Raw genomic sequence first — 15474 nt, forward strand, 5'->3', positions numbered from 1 at the left:
TAATGATTTCATCACTTACAGTTTATTGAAACAAAAAACTGAGAACATTCTCTGCAAGGCTGACCTAGTTCCTGTTCTTTGTGCTGTATCTTCAGCCTGCCTTAAAAGAGACAAGACATAATAGAGTTGGCAGACAAGACATATAAGGCTCTGTATGTCGGGGGATAAGAAACATTGTCTTTGTGTGACTGCAACACTAAAAAAGTCTAATCAAATGCTTCACTCTGAGTGAGTACATAGAGCAAAGAAACTCATTTGCAGGCATAATGAAAAAAAAGTGAAAATCTCTGTTTGAAGGATTAAAACAGTGCCCCAGGGCTCCACCTGCTGGATCTGTACCTTCTGTGATGAATGATTATGGTGCCAGAGGCCATATCTGTCCCACCCAGAAATCCAATGTATCACGTTGGTCTATTAGTCATGTGGTGTTAGCTTTGCAATAATGATATTGTGGGATTTAGCTGTCATCCAGGTGATGTGTGAGGCGAATTGAGTTCAAGGAAAATAGAGAATAAAAAGCACTTTGCGAGGAATAATCAAAATGAGACTTATGTGAAGTAACTCAAGACACATGGATGTTATAAAGCATTATGACACAGGTTTGTTCCTGCACATCTATCTTTAATTCATGTACTTATTTGGTAGCATTTAAACCGATGGTGAAAATATAAATCTATGCATGCATGAAAAGTTAATTAGGAAGTGACTGATTTGATTTGAATGTGTCATCACATACACAAGATACACTTTTCGCAGGAAAGTAAAGAACAGATACAACGAAAACCACAAATTCAATCCAACAATACAACGACACTTGGACATATCTAAATAAATATAACAGAAGATAAAAAATAAAATATAATGAGCACGAAAATCAAACAAGGTGCTGAAGACAGGACAAAAATATTATAGGACTAAAGGCAGTTTGTATGTTAAAATGATCAGATTCACGACAGAATAACTGTGAAAAGTAGTGTGATTAAACTATCTTTGAGTTTAATGAACTTTGTGTGAAATGTTTCTGAAACTGGATCAGCCGCCTCACTAAGCCCCGCCCACACTCCCGGAACAGGAAGTACCTGCGCGTCGCTGCTACTGCTGCTGACGTTGGTGCTAATACACAGTGGCGATGGCGTTCACAGACCAGTCCCTTCAGGACCCGACAGATAAAGAAACCTGGGAGAAACTGTCGTTATGGGACCGCCGCACCGACGCCTTGGCTCCGCTCACGGAGAAACAAATGGACTCTGTCCTGGAGCTGCGAGCCGCCGCCGAAACGCTCTCTGTCCCGTCAGAGGTGAGATGTCACTCAATAGCCAGACCGCTAGTTAGCTAGCTAGCTAACAGGGATGCTAACTTACTTTTTTAACGTCAAGTGAGGTTACGGGAACCACGTAGCTTTCTCTATATGAGCTCAGTTTACCTCCCTGTAATGTAAACTGTACATTAAAGTCAATATAGCACGTAATGTTAGCTTATAGGCTAACTAGCACTAGCACTCCGCCACGTCAACCCGTCCAACTAGCTTCACATGAAGGCTTGTTTGTTATTTTTAAAACAGTGAGCCCTGCTTTCCTTGCAGTTGCCCATTGAGGACTTGTGCAGCCTTTCGTCGCGGTCCTTGCAGTCCCCCTTCACAGCGACTGTGCCCGCCTCAACAGAGGACGTCCTGCTCAAGGGTTTCCAGACGCTTGACATGGAGAATGACAGGATAGAAACAGCACAACAGGTAACTTGTCTCTGACAGCAGTAAACAGTACTGTAGCCAGGCAGACGTACTATATCACAGTAAAATGCATGTTTTTAATACAATGCCAATTTGTGTTGCAGTTTTTTGCCTGGTTTGCCAAGTTGCAGGCAAACATGGACCAGGATGACAGCGTAAAGCACAGGTGCATACATTTTAAATGACTTTACCCTACACCTTCACCATGCTGTCTTACTGATGTATGTACTTGGTAACACCAGTGGTCTTCAAAGTTTTGTGCCCATGTTACACCAAAGTCAAGCCCAAATCTCAAGGCACGCCTGTATTCAAATCCTTACAATATATCCCTATGAAATGTTATCTGATCACTTTGTAGCGTAGATGTTCATTTTTGGTTACCTGGAAGGATTTTTCGGGGGAAAAAAATTTCCCTTTGTAGTATCAAATGAATGTGTGCAAAGGTCTGTTAAAGTAAATTGAAAGTTGTTTATTATTTGTTATATAGTTGTATATAGCAATAATAATCTATGGTTGTACCAAAATCCTAAGGCTCACCTGGACTTGCAACATTTGCGAACCACTGGTTTAGACTGAGGAAGTATACTTTATTGAAAGGATTTATCAAAAACAACCAACCACACAAAGCAAAGCAGTGTTATTTACAGGTGACTGTAGCATTTTAATGACAAGCAAACTTGGTGTGCTCTACATTAAAATGCTTGTTTATCTCACACACCATGTCCACGCAGTGGGAAGACTGTAAAAGCCCACCTCCACTCCACACATCATATACTAGCCTGGTTTCAGTGGGACATCTGAATTGCTGCCCATAAGTTGAATGAAATAGTTTATTCAGTGTGATTATGAGGCTCTTTAAATAGAAACCACAGACAAAATCATGTACATACCTTAAATAGATAGATTTCTAATCAGAATTCATTTCAAGAAATATATAACTTCAGAATGAATATCTGCAATTAAAATATGACTGTTCCTTATACCAATTAAAGATATCTCAGCATCAGTATCAGAATTCAGAATCATAATTCCTTTATTAGTCCCAGAAATAAAAGTTTTGTAGTAGTCAATTATTCAATATTTTGAATTAGAGGTTTGGCGAGGCACATTTACATTGCAGATATCAGTATTGAATATCCATTCTAGCTAATAAATGTTAAAACAGCTTGCCATACATACACAAGCATATGAAAGCAAATCATAAGCCAATGGAGAACTTTCAAGTTTGTTTTTAAAAGTGGCCACAGTTGTGACAGATCTCAGGTCATCAGGCTGTGTGCGCCGCAGAGGAGGACCAAAGTTACAACAAGCAAGGCAGAAATCTGCTGCGTCTCTGCTAAGCTGAAATTATTGATGTCACAGCTGCTCTTTTGCTTTTGAAAGCTGGTGCAGCACATCTGCTGTTACATCCCTGTTCAATGTTTGGTCAGCAGTGTGACATGCTTCAAAATTTAACTCATAAAGAACATTGCATCAAGTTGTCTGCTCAGCGTCAATCAAGCAATCAATCAGTCAATCAGCCTTTACTTATACACAAGAGATCATTGAGGGGTGATTGAGCGTCTTTTACAATAACATTGAGTCAAAGCAAAGAAAAGGCAGCCTAATAAAAAAACATAAAAAACGATTGTTTTACATTGGTTAATTAGATAAAAAGTAAAATAATTAATATTTAAAATAACATTCAGACCCATAAAAGCCCTTAAACATAATTTAATAGATATAATTAAATAATTGAATGTAAAAAAGATGTTATAGTCGCAATTAAATTAAATGAATGTTAATAAAATACAGTTATTTAAAACAATTACAAGTAGAACACTGTCAAATATCTGTGCAAACCAATTGGTAGCTTCACTGCATCATCCTGTCTTTGGGTAAACAAACAATATGTCTACTTTCCCATCAGGAAAACCAGAGATGATCTGAACTGCTACCAGGAACAGTGTGATGCTATTCTGAAAGATGTCAGTGCTGCTCTTGAACACTTGGACTCTCTTCAGAAACAGTATCTGTTTGTGTCCAATAAGACCGGCACCCTGCATGATTCCTGTGAACGGCTCTTGAAAGAGCAGGTAAGCTGCACGCTGCGTCATCCATCTATCAAGTAACATGATAAGCAGATCACTGAGACTTGATCAGTCGAGAATGTTTAAATTGTTATTTCATTGAATGTATTTTTCTCACATGGACGTCACTCCTACACTAAGAAATCTCAGAATTAGCTTTAATGTCTGTGTGGTGTAATCTCTGGAGCTGTTCCGAATTAGGAAACTGTGTATAAACAACTTTGGTAACACCCAAAGCAGTCACTGGAGATTGGAGAGTGGAAATACTATCTGGTTCAGGACAGCATGACACAGATAAAAGCTTGTCTGATTATAAAATCACTAGCAAGCATTCTGCCGGCCAAAAAAAGTATTCTGCTGCTCATTCTTTTTGTGGCATATTTAAAATCTTATAGACGGTGCAGTTTTCGTTCTTTTTTATGCAGATAGCTGCTTATGTTCACAAATATATGTAGATTGGATCATCTGAGGAACATTTTGGAACTGAAGTGAAATGAAAATGTCTTGTCATATTGTGTCAGCTGTGGTTTGTTGTTTCTCTCTTTTGCAGTCAGAGCTTGTTGACCTGGCAGAGAGCATACAGCAGAAACTGTCATATTTTAACGAGCTAGAAAACATAAACACGGTAGGATGGGTTTTATTGTTGTCTCCATCTTGAAATATGCATTGTTATTCATGAGCTTATTAGATATTAACCAAATTATTATGATTAAAGATCAGCAATTATTGTGAAGAATTTTTAATATGAGTTACATTTCCTACGTAGTTATTTCTAAAAAGTTTCATAAAACAAACTTGAGTTTCACCTTCTAAACCTTTCAAATGTGAAAGTAAAATCTGTGAAAGTGGGTAAATAGATTTTTACTTTGGATTGGTTTCAAAGTCAAAGCAACACATTTCTGGCAATGATGACTTTGCCAACTGAAAGAAATGTTTTGATTACAAAAACCAAGAGGAGGATTATAATTGTTTATGTTTGGAATCATTTCAAACCAAGCTTTTCTCTTTGTCTTTGCAGAAACTGAACTCACCGACCTTGTCTGTAAATAGCGAAGGCTTTATACCGATGCTGTCGAAATTGGATGACTGTATCGAATATGTTTCTTCACATGTAAGTAGTTTGCACTCTTTACACAGTTTCAGTTCTGTATGTGCTGATCTCATTTTAGCACCAGCGATGGAATAATTTAACACGTAATCATGTTTTTCAGCGGTTAATGTGTTTGGATGCCTTGGGTGTAATTAATGCATATTTATGCCATGCAAGATCTAGATAAAATACTGTTGACTTGTGCTACCCTTGTACTATGATCTATGCTGTGATCACAATTAAAGCTGTCTAACACTTGCTTCTTTTGATTGATTGCAGCCCAATTTCAAGGACTATCCAGTTTATTTGGCCAAGTTTAAACAGTGTCTTTCAAAAGCTATGCACTTCATGAAGATCCACATCGTAAACACTATGCAGAATCTAACAAGCCAGTTAACAAAAAGGGTAAGGAAAATCACATTCCCTCCCTTCATACAGTCAATGAGGACAGATAGAGGCATTGATACTGTATGTGCAGTCCATGATCAACTATTTATTTATGTTTCTCCCCCAGGATCCGATGGGCTTGACCAATGCAGACAATGCCTTTACACTTTACTACGTAAAGTTTAGAGCGGTTGCACCCAAAGTTAGAGTGAGTATATCATTTTTAATTACCCACTGAAGTTATGCAAAGACTATTTTCTGTAATACATTTTTTTTCTTTCAGTCTTTGATTGAACAGATAGAGCAACGAGCAGAGAAGATTCCAGAGTGAGTATCAGTACTTCTCCTTCTTTAGCACAGATAAATTATCAGCCTGACACTGTGAAAATTTTGATCGGTTATTTATCGGTATTGGGGAATTATAGGGAATTAATAAAGCTGATAATAAGAAGCTTTCATTGACTTTACAAGTGCATCTACACACTCTAATACAGTAGGTGGTGTATGCACCTTTTTAAAAGTTGGGCTGCGATTTGCCAATAAACAATAATAAGAAAAAAACATTCTTCCCCTTCTTATGCATAAACTACAAGTTATGAAATTCTTTTTAAAATGCTATAATGTAAAATAATCTGTATCTGCCTTGAGAAGCAGGCAATTATTGGTTATAGGTACCGGCTGAAATAAAATCGTGCATCCCAAATTTTTTATTGTGCTTAAAGGGTCTTACAGGTCTTGGGAAGTACTACTACATATGTGAAAAAAGTGGTATAAACCCTTTTGTGGCTCTGGAGGAAGCTGCATGTAATTTGATAAATTGTCTCCAGTGATGTCACTCAGTGGCTAAGTTGCACTGTGGGTAATGTAGGCACCAGGTTTTCAAAAGGAAGAAGAATGCTTGGATTAAAAATAGCCAATATTTCTGGTTTTGCTGTAGTTTTTCTGATCATTTCTTTTTAAACTGTACATAATGAATCTAAGAATGTTATATGAGTGCGATGCTAGACAAGTGGACTGCTTTTCAAAACCTGTTACCTACATTACCCACAATGCAGCTAAGTCACTGAGTGACATCACTGGAGGCAGTTTATCAGATTACATGCAGCTTCCTCCAGAGCCACAAAAGGGTTTATACCACTTTTTTTCACATATGTAGTAGAACTCCTGTAGAAGATCTTTAAACATACTAGCAAATGTAGTGTATAAAATAACTTGGTTAGTGTCAAATTGGTGACGTTACTTTTAATGAACTCATCACTCCGATGTGAGCAGATACCATCAACTCCTAGATGAAGTCCATCAGTGCTACCTTGACCAGAGGGAGCAGCTCCTCAGTCCCAGCATTACATCCACCATTACTGACCTGACCAACCAAAACAGCAAAGACCACTGCGCTCTGGTAAGACACAACCTGTTCTAAGCAGAACTGCCCTTAGAATACAGTGAGGTGACATTTGAGCTTGCAGAGAACGGACATCGTGCTCCCTCTGGGATATTTTCTGGAGTGGTTGGTGCAGACATAAAGCTGTGCACATGATAAATGAGTGTAATCTGAGATTGTGTACAGCGGGCATCCAAAGCTTACTCCTGTTTTGTTCACAAGTGAATTGCAGCTCAGAGTGCTGTTTTTATGCTCTGTCATACCTCATCTATAAAGCAGTGACTTCTGTGCTGTTCTCCTCCAGCGCTCAAAATTGTATCTGACCTAAAGGTTGGCACAATAATTCACGGTAAAATATTTTATTCTAGTTTGATATTTCAGAAATAACTGATCCAATTTTGCCACCTGGACAGCGTGTGTATTCTGACGCTGTGTTGGCATTTAATAACACTTCACTAATTGGCTTGATGGGGATCCTATAATTAAAGGTCAGAAATTCATGCAACAAACGTCGTCACAGCGGCACCATCTATCTGAGATTTTTTCTTTTAATGAAACTGCATCTCGTTAATGATTGCTGTAATGGGTGCCTCTATGCTTTATGTGGGAGGATGTGTTTGCTCGTTTGAAGTGGGGCCAAAGCAAAGTATTGGAAGGCACTGCAGCGGGTGATCATTATGTGTATTTGTACAGGTTCGTAGTGGCTGTGCCTTCATGGTTCACGTGTGCCAGGATGAACACCAACTGTACAATGAGTTCTTCTCTAAACCCACGCTTAAACTAGAGTGAGTATCACCTGCTTCACTCATAAAATAAGCACTGAACACACAGAGAGACACACACACAGACAGAATGTTTGCTTAAGGCATGACACTTCAATATGCATTTCAAGTTTCACTTAATATGTTAAGTGTTTGAATTACCAGCTTAAACAGCTTGGGTAGACAACTTGTATCATGATTTAAGAGCAATTCTTTTGCATAATTATTTTTAGGCTTTACTTTATCCCTTAACTTGAAGCTTGAAATGAGCATAAAGTGTAATTTTAGACTCCCTTCAGTTGTACAAAGCAATTTAATGGTGTTTAATCTCTGACAGCGAGCTGCTCGAGAAGTTATGTTTGTCCCTGTATGATGTCCTCCGGCCTCTCATCATCCACATCATCCACCTGGAGACCCTGTCGGAGCTCTGCAGTATCCTCAAGAATGAGATGCTGGAAGACCATGTTCATAACAACGGTAAATTGGAGCCTTTGTTCTCATCAAAGCTTCTCACTTGTCACATGGTTTGTTAGATTTTCAGTTACTGAATATCACTTGTGCTGGAATTTGGGGATTAAACTTTCTACCTGGAGTTCTTTTCTCTTAATTTGAAATGCCCTCTATACTATAGCCTGACTTGAAATAGCCTCTGAATCTCTCCAGTTGCATGGGAGTTTACTGTGTGTACAGGAATACTTATTGGTCTGTTTCTCCCTCTTACCAGTCTTAGTGCTAAGCTAAGGTCAGTGGTTGCTGGGTTGTTAATCCAAAATTTAAGGGAGGATTGTTTTGAGGATGGTACAGTACCTTGCTTTTTGGTTCTTATTCACTTCTCACCCCGCTGTTGAGATTTCTCTTTAATATACATTAACTTTATACTGAATAGCCTGAAGGGACTTGTATCAGATGTATCTATTAAAAACAAAGTGTTGGACCAGAGGGCAAAGTTTGTCGTGATTTTGCTTTTGGTTCGACTGTAAATCGGCCTCTTGTGTGCTTTTATGTAGTCGCTCAGTTGGGGGCCTTTGATGCAGTGGTGAAGCAGATGCTGGAGGATGTCCAGGAGAGGCTGGTCTACAGGACTCACATTTACATCCAGACTGATATCACGGGCTACAACCCAGCTCCCGGGGATTTGGCCTATCCCGAGAAGCTGGAGATGATGGAGGCAAGTTTTGTTGCTCCACTTTGCACAATATGGATGTTTTGTCTGCTGCAACTAACGGATATTTTCATTATTTTTTTCATGTAAGTAATGAATGTTTTCATCAGTTGTTAATGAATTGATCATTTTCATTAATAGTTTAGTCTATAAAAAGCCCAAAACAGGGAAGAATGCCCATCAGCAGGTCCCAGAGTGTAAGATAATGTTTTTTAAAATGTCTGTCTGACCAAACAAGCATCTGCAGGTTTGTGAATACTGTTCATGTTTTAACTTGAATTATATGTTGATTGAAGCCTTGTAAGGTCATTTGGCTTGTGAATATCTGCACTTGAAGTTAAAGGTGCAGTATGTAGAAATTTTAGTTTAAAACATTACAAACACATCATAAACCAAATAAACAAAAATGATCACCAGAATGTGAAGCAGTAAGAGTTTTGATGATATATCAAAGACATTAGTGTGTTTAGTTGCAGATAGCTACAGAAATTAACATTTAACCAGCTAGCCCCGGCCCGTTTTCTTTCAAAATACCACTCTGAGTTCCCAGTTCGTACAGCTAGCTGCATGGCTAATTGAGCTAAGTTACCAGCAGTTAGCAGTTACTCTTGTGATATACTGCCCCCTACTTGTTTGGAGTATGATTTTGAGAGGTGGCCAATTCTTACATACTTCACCTTTAAGTGTGCCTTCCACTCTGGACTGTTTTAAAGCTCTCATATGTGTTGCGTGTTACACCCATTTTATCAACATCAAATCTTCTCGATTTTGCTCTTGTTTCTCTTTAGATATTTATTTTATCTGTTTTCTTTCTGCAAAATTAACTAAATTTTATGATAAGCTTTTACAAATATTTAGACTTTCTATTGAAGCAAAGGAAAAGAAAGTGACTTTGCAACTTTTTTTTCTAGAGGTCTTTGAAAAGTCTAAGTTAAATTATGCAAATTTTAAGCTTTGGAGTCTTTGGTCTTGTAATATCTGAAATGTTGTGAAACAGTGATGAGCCTTAACTTATATTTAACAACTTTGAAATGTTTTACATCTTCCTACATTTGTTGGTCTGCCTGATGTTCTTCCTCCATGTATTATTTAGATGATTTTTTTTTTGGCTTTACGTTCATCCTAAGACTTTGCAAGTTAACTTTTATTTTCTATTAATTTATCCTTAAATAACCTGTTGTTGGATTAAATAGAAAAAAGTGACCCTCCAGAATCTCAAGGTTTCTGTCTACTTTTCTTTTTATTGTCACCCATAGAGAATTGCTCAGAGCTTGAAGGAAGAGCAGAAAAAGCAGATGTCACAGGAGTCAGTGTTTTCCGATGTTCAGCTTGAGGATCCTGATGGTAGAAGAAACAGTAATGCTGGTCCGTATTTCCAGATTGTGACACTTGTCTTTTCTCTACTTTTGATGTTATTGTCATTTGCCTGATGGCTCTTCCTCCTTTTCGTTCAATGAATACAGGGAATGTGGAAGCATCAAGCCTACAGGCGTCGATCTCTCCTGCTGATCTGCATGGCATGTGGTACCCTACTGTCAGACGAACGCTGGTCTGTCTGTCCAAGCTCTACAGATGTATAGACGTGAGTCTTCAATTTCTGTTTCTCTAGTTTATGTTTTTTTACCCTAAAATATGGCAGGATGTGTAGTAGATAGTTCTTTCCACTTTTGTATCTCTTATTCTTGTGTGTCTTACTGTGACTTGGTCTTTTTCCAGAGAGCAGTCTTCCAGGGTTTATCTCAAGAGGCCTTATCTGCCTGCATCCAGTCCCTGCTTAAAGCTTCAGATATCATCCTTAAAAACAAGGTTGGCACACATTGTTAAAAATAGCGTATGGTTTTGTATTTGTTGCAAATTTTTTCAGCTTTTTCATTATTATCAAAATAGCAGGAAATGGGCCTTTTTTTGACCTGGTAAAAAAGATCAGTTTCCTCGAAGATAAAATGTGCTCTGTAACTCAAAGTCATTCCTGCTACAGGATAGTTAACTAAAGCAGCTGGGATGTCATTTAAGGTTTATTTTAATGGCTGCTTTATTATGCTCTACAGAGTGTTCAGCAGACCATCCTTTATTTATGGGCCTCGCTCACCTTCAGATTTGCTGTCTATCTGTGCTAACTGGCCCGTTTCAACCTAACACTTCAAATTAAAGCAGCAGCATCAATCCTCGGAGGACGTGTTCCCACCCAGTTTTGATGATGTCTTTTTCCAATGTTTTAGTCGCTCGCTGAGCAATAAATGGTTTCAGCTGCCTTTTTTGTCACAGTAATACGTCCCTCTCCAGCTATGGTTAATCAGCAGTTATTAATTAGACATATTCCCTTATCGTCTTGGAGCCTGTGCTTTCTATGTTCTCTGTAGCTTGGCTAGTCAGCAGATGCCCTTTTTGTATTGGCAGCCTGCAGTGTGGATTTAACAGTGTGCTATCACTTTCTGTAGACACAAATAGATGGGCAACTATTCCTGATCAAGCACCTGCTGATAATGCGTGAACAGATTGCCCCGTTTCACACCGACTTCGCCATCAAGGAAATCTCACTGGACCTGAAGAAAACGCGAGGTAACATAATTAAAGGTGGTGGGAGCATTGGTGTTCAGCTCCATAAAGCCAGTCATTACATTCTCATGCTCATTAAGCAACTTGTGCCTATCACATGCACCAGTGGCAACAATTAATGTGGAAATTACAGTGTAATCCAACACCATAATGTACATTAACTGATGGCTCATAGGGCAGATTTGCCCCTCCTATCACCCTCATCTCAGTCAAGGTCATATTAAATTTGTAGCACTAGAGGGCACTCTAATTCTACACAGCTCAGATTTAATCTCTTTGTGCTCAGATGCTGCCTTCAAAATCCTGAACCCTAAGGCTGTTCCCAAATTCTTCCGATTTAACAGTCACAACGCCATACTTGAATTCCTGTTGGAGGTAGTGTTTTTATTTTTTTTTTGCCTGTTTTATTAAACATACCATACACGTTATATACTTTGATAGCACCCTGCCTTAAGGGAAATGTCACTTCAGCACTAAACCCTTTGTCTTGTGGCCCCCAGGGAACACCGGAGATAAAGGAGCACTACATTGACTCTAAGAAGGACGTGGACCGACACCTGAAGTTCAGCTGTGAGCAGTTCATTCAGCAGCAGACTCAGATCTTTGTGGGGAACCTTGAGGAGTTTCTCAACAAGGTAAGTGTTGGAGCAAAGGCAGTCTTAGCCCCAGGCAGCGACAGCTCATCCTGACCTTCATTTGTTTTGTTTTGTTTTGTTTTTTCAGCTTTCACCTTTTTAAAAACCTTTTAAAGATCATTTGCTTTTCACTGATCGCTGAAGGTCTCAGTAGTTTACTGGCAACTACAGATAAAATGTCTGTTTTTCATCTCGGACATGTAATTATGTTGTTAGGTGTTAGTGTGAGTATGCGTGTGTTTTGATGTTTTATTGTGTTCTGAATGCTTTAAATGCTGTAATTGTGCTGCAATAATTAGTTGCTGTTGTCTCTCTACTCACTTCACTCAGTGTTTTATTATCATTCAAGTAAATATTATTCTTTGTCTAATTAAAGACTCCGTTGAATGGCTTTTATTCTTCTGCTTGTTTTGCACTGCATACAGTAACACCATCACAATTAAGTCTTTTCAAATTATAATGTTTTGTTTTGACTGTGTGCACTCAGGTTGCAGCTCTAAAAACAATGGCTATCCAAGGTGGTCCCACATACAGTCTGTCTCAGCAACCTTGGGCACAGCCAGGTAAGATTTGTCTCAGGAAACGCCACTGGCATCATACTGTAATTCATCAAATCTTGTATAGCGAATGCTAGAGGGCATGTCAGTGTGTTTTTTTCTCTTTTTCCTCAGTACTTTCTTTTCCTCTTTTCAGCAAAGATCAACGATATTGTGATGGCTACCTACCGGGTGATGAAGAGCAAGCTGCCAAGCACTTTACAGAGCATGTCCTTGTACTTAGCCAACAGAGACACAGAGTTCATCCTTTTCAAGCCTGTCCGGGTGGGTGGCAGAAACGCTTGTTAGTCGCATGCACTGCATGAGGCAATTTCTTTTCAAGTCATTGTTAAAGCTCACAGAATTCTTCTTACAGTATTTACAAAGCGGGGATGCCACATGTTTGCACTCAAAGGGCCAATTAGTAATTATGATAATAGGTCGCTGGAGTAAATGGCTGTCAATCGATTTCAGGGAGATGTACAGTACAATCCTGCGATTTAATTGTAGTCTTTGGCTTTGAGATTGTGCCTTTAGCTATAAATTATCTGTATGATTGAACTCTAATAGAGAAATCTTTGTGCTGCCTGTGTCCTGTTCATCAATGTGCCAGGTGAAACTGAATGAGAGCGAAACAAAATTCTAGCGGTTGACATGGAAACAAGATAGCAAGGGGACGTAGGCCAAATGGAAATGTAGTATTAATTTCCCCCCAGCACTCAGTAATAGGATGGCTTTTTCCACAGAATAACATCCAGCAGGTATTCCAAAGACTGCATGCCTTGCTTCAGGAGGAGTACAGCGGAGAAGACCTTCAAATCATCGCATGCCCATCTACGGAGCAGGTACAGCACAGCAAGGATTAGCACAGCCCAAAGGCGCCTGACATAGTTTTAATAATGCCGCCGCAACATCCAAAACTGCTGAGAGCCACTTCAGCACGGAAACGTTTGATAACGAACGCCGGCTAAGTCACGGTGAGCACTCATCGTTTTTTTACTCTCTTTCAGATTAACCTGCTGCTGTCTGTGAATAAGTAATGTCTGAGTTCAGCGTTCGGTGATGCTGGTGAGCGCCCTCTGGATAGCAATGAGATGTTGCAACTCCAGCCATGACCAGGAGCTGTGAGGCTGAGTAGGCGAGATGACCAGAGAACCGTACCTGAGCTGTGAGCTGGACCAGGAGCGCTGCACTGGCAGCAAAAAAAATCCTGCACAAGGCCAAAGATTCTCTGACAGAAGCTCCAGTAGCGTCAAGTATGTTGATGTTCAGGTAATAACAAACAGGGAAGTGAAGGGTGTTATATTTGGGTACTGACTTGATCATTTTGTTTGACTCAAATTGAAGGTGGTGTTGTGGTTAGGGTTGTTTCATGTAGGAGAAATCCATTTTGACAAGGGTGGGTTTGTGATCAGAGTTGCATCTCTCATACACCAAATTGTTTTGAATCAAAATAATTTGCGCACTATGTAAGGGTGAGAGGAGGGGGCGAAATGTATTAAGAGTGTTCAGACGACGACACTCCGGGAGGCACTAAATGGTTGTTCATCAGCCAGGTAGCTAATGGCCAGTAAAGAGGCTCGCATTCAGATGCCCAGACCCCCTCGTTGGGTTTGGGAGGATAACAAGAGAAACATGCTGCAAAATATTTTAAGTCATATATTTTAAAATTTAACATTTGATAAAACTCCATGGTGGCCTGATGTGCTACACAACACTCAGGTCCAACAGGTTTCCCCCTCACAGCAAAATCCACACCGCTGCTCTTCATTTGTCAGGTGTTTTCTTAAAGGTCCAGTTTGAAGGATTGGGTGGCATCAAGCAGTGAGGTTGCAACTTCTAGTGCGTTCATGTGGTGTTGGAAAAATCAGAAAAATTTCTGACGGGGAAAATTCATGTGAACGCCCCCTCAAGTTGGAGCAACAACTTGTGAAGTCGGAGAATATTTTGGTACAGGAGATGCCAAGTTGACTTCACATGACACTAAAACATGGAAGATGACAGCAAACATTGGGTTGATGATAAGATGCATATTTGTGAAATATATTACATGGCTTACATGATCTGTTTAATTTGCCTTCCTGGCCTTCAAAAACTGTCAACAGCTTTCAATGTGTTTTTTGTTAAAATGAAACATATCGTCCATTTTGCTCCCACATTCTGACTTGACGAAACATAAACACAGTTAACTTGGAAGAACGATCTCCCGAGTCGGGAAGTGGGACTGTCTGAGGAGCAAACGAATGCAAATATGTAAAAAGAAATACATCTTATGTTTTATACGTTTCCTTTTTATAAATGGGTTGATTAATACTGATATACTTTTGGATTGTTGACCTTGGCAGTTTTGCACTGTATACTGTATGATTTATGGGTGTGTTTCCTAGTAAGAAAAAGTGACAGGACAATGTCAATGTAACCTTTGCTTTGGTGTGTCCCCTGTAAAATGATCTGTACAGTTCTTCTATTTATTAACATTCTGATTAAAACAAAGGTTAATGACGTCCTTTTGGTTTTATTTCTGTAAAGCACTTTGTCGCTGATTTAAATTCTCGGAACGCTACAGTACGAGTCACTTCACACAAATGAGAAACTGCCATTCAAGGACATGGTCGGCTTTAGGGGGTCTTCTTGGCAGACTGTTGCTGCTCCATTGGCAGCCGCCGTCTTTCCATCTGTGAGATGAGGCTTTGCCGGGGCTTGACCTTCCGCGGACTGACAGTCTTTTGATAGGTGATGAGGGACTGGATGTTCTGGAATAGGACATTGATCTCTGCACTCTTCTGCTGCAGATGCCTCTGAAGCATGTCAGGCCCCGACAGCGTTAGACCTTTGCCTTGATTCAGCTATGACAGCGAGGAAATATAAAGTGAAGCAGAATGAGTGATTTTGGCCTGTTGGGTCTACTCTTCACTTGTATTCCTGCTAGCACTACAAATGATTATTAATATCACCAGCCACACTAACTTACTTTCGGTTTTGCCCCGACATGAAGCTGTACGCTGCTTGCACCAGAGGTGAAGTGATGCAGATGTTGAGGTTAGGGCTCAGTGTCAGGCCGAGGGGCTGGTAGAGCTTAGCATGAACATAACGCTTAGTGTCCAGTCAGCTCCAGTGTTTCTTCAAATCCCCTGTGTCACTGCAGTAGGTGCCTCCCCATGGAGTCAGATT

The 15474-nt window shown here is 39.6% G+C and overlaps 1 protein-coding gene across 1 annotated transcript; it reads left to right on the forward strand.

Moving 5' to 3' along the window:
- The first annotated feature begins 1100 nt into the window (after positions 1–1100).
- Positions 1101–14807, forward strand: cog3 (component of oligomeric golgi complex 3). Its single transcript, XM_073473892.1, has 23 exons — positions 1101–1297; positions 1583–1729; positions 1831–1892; positions 3636–3801; positions 4346–4420; positions 4814–4906; positions 5165–5290; positions 5400–5480; positions 5556–5599; positions 6545–6671; positions 7347–7438; positions 7752–7891; positions 8422–8582; positions 9833–9941; positions 10040–10158; positions 10293–10382; positions 11015–11135; positions 11419–11507; positions 11633–11767; positions 12255–12330; positions 12461–12588; positions 13050–13148; positions 13314–14807. The coding sequence occupies exons 1-23, from the start codon at positions 1130–1132 to the stop codon at positions 13341–13343; spliced, it is 2478 nt and encodes an 825-aa protein (XP_073329993.1). The 5' UTR covers positions 1101–1129; the 3' UTR covers positions 13344–14807.
- The last annotated feature ends 667 nt before the right edge of the window (positions 14808–15474 follow it).

Source organism: Pagrus major, chromosome 9 (assembly GCF_040436345.1).
Source record: "Pagrus major chromosome 9, Pma_NU_1.0".
In the NCBI taxonomy this organism is placed as follows: Eukaryota; Metazoa; Chordata; class Actinopteri; order Spariformes; family Sparidae; genus Pagrus; species Pagrus major.

Excerpts from the sequence above, each read along its gene's own strand:
- cog3 (XM_073473892.1), top strand. The coding sequence starts at position 1,130 with ATGGCGTTCACAGACCAGTCCCTTCAGGACCCGACAGATAAAGAAACC. Across the intron at positions 1,730-1,830 it reads GGATAGAAACAGCACAACAG|TTTTTTGCCTGGTTTGCCAA; the intron begins GTAACTTGTCTC and ends TTTGTGTTGCAG. Across the intron at positions 1,893-3,635 it reads GATGACAGCGTAAAGCACAG|GAAAACCAGAGATGATCTGA; the intron begins GTGCATACATTT and ends CTTTCCCATCAG.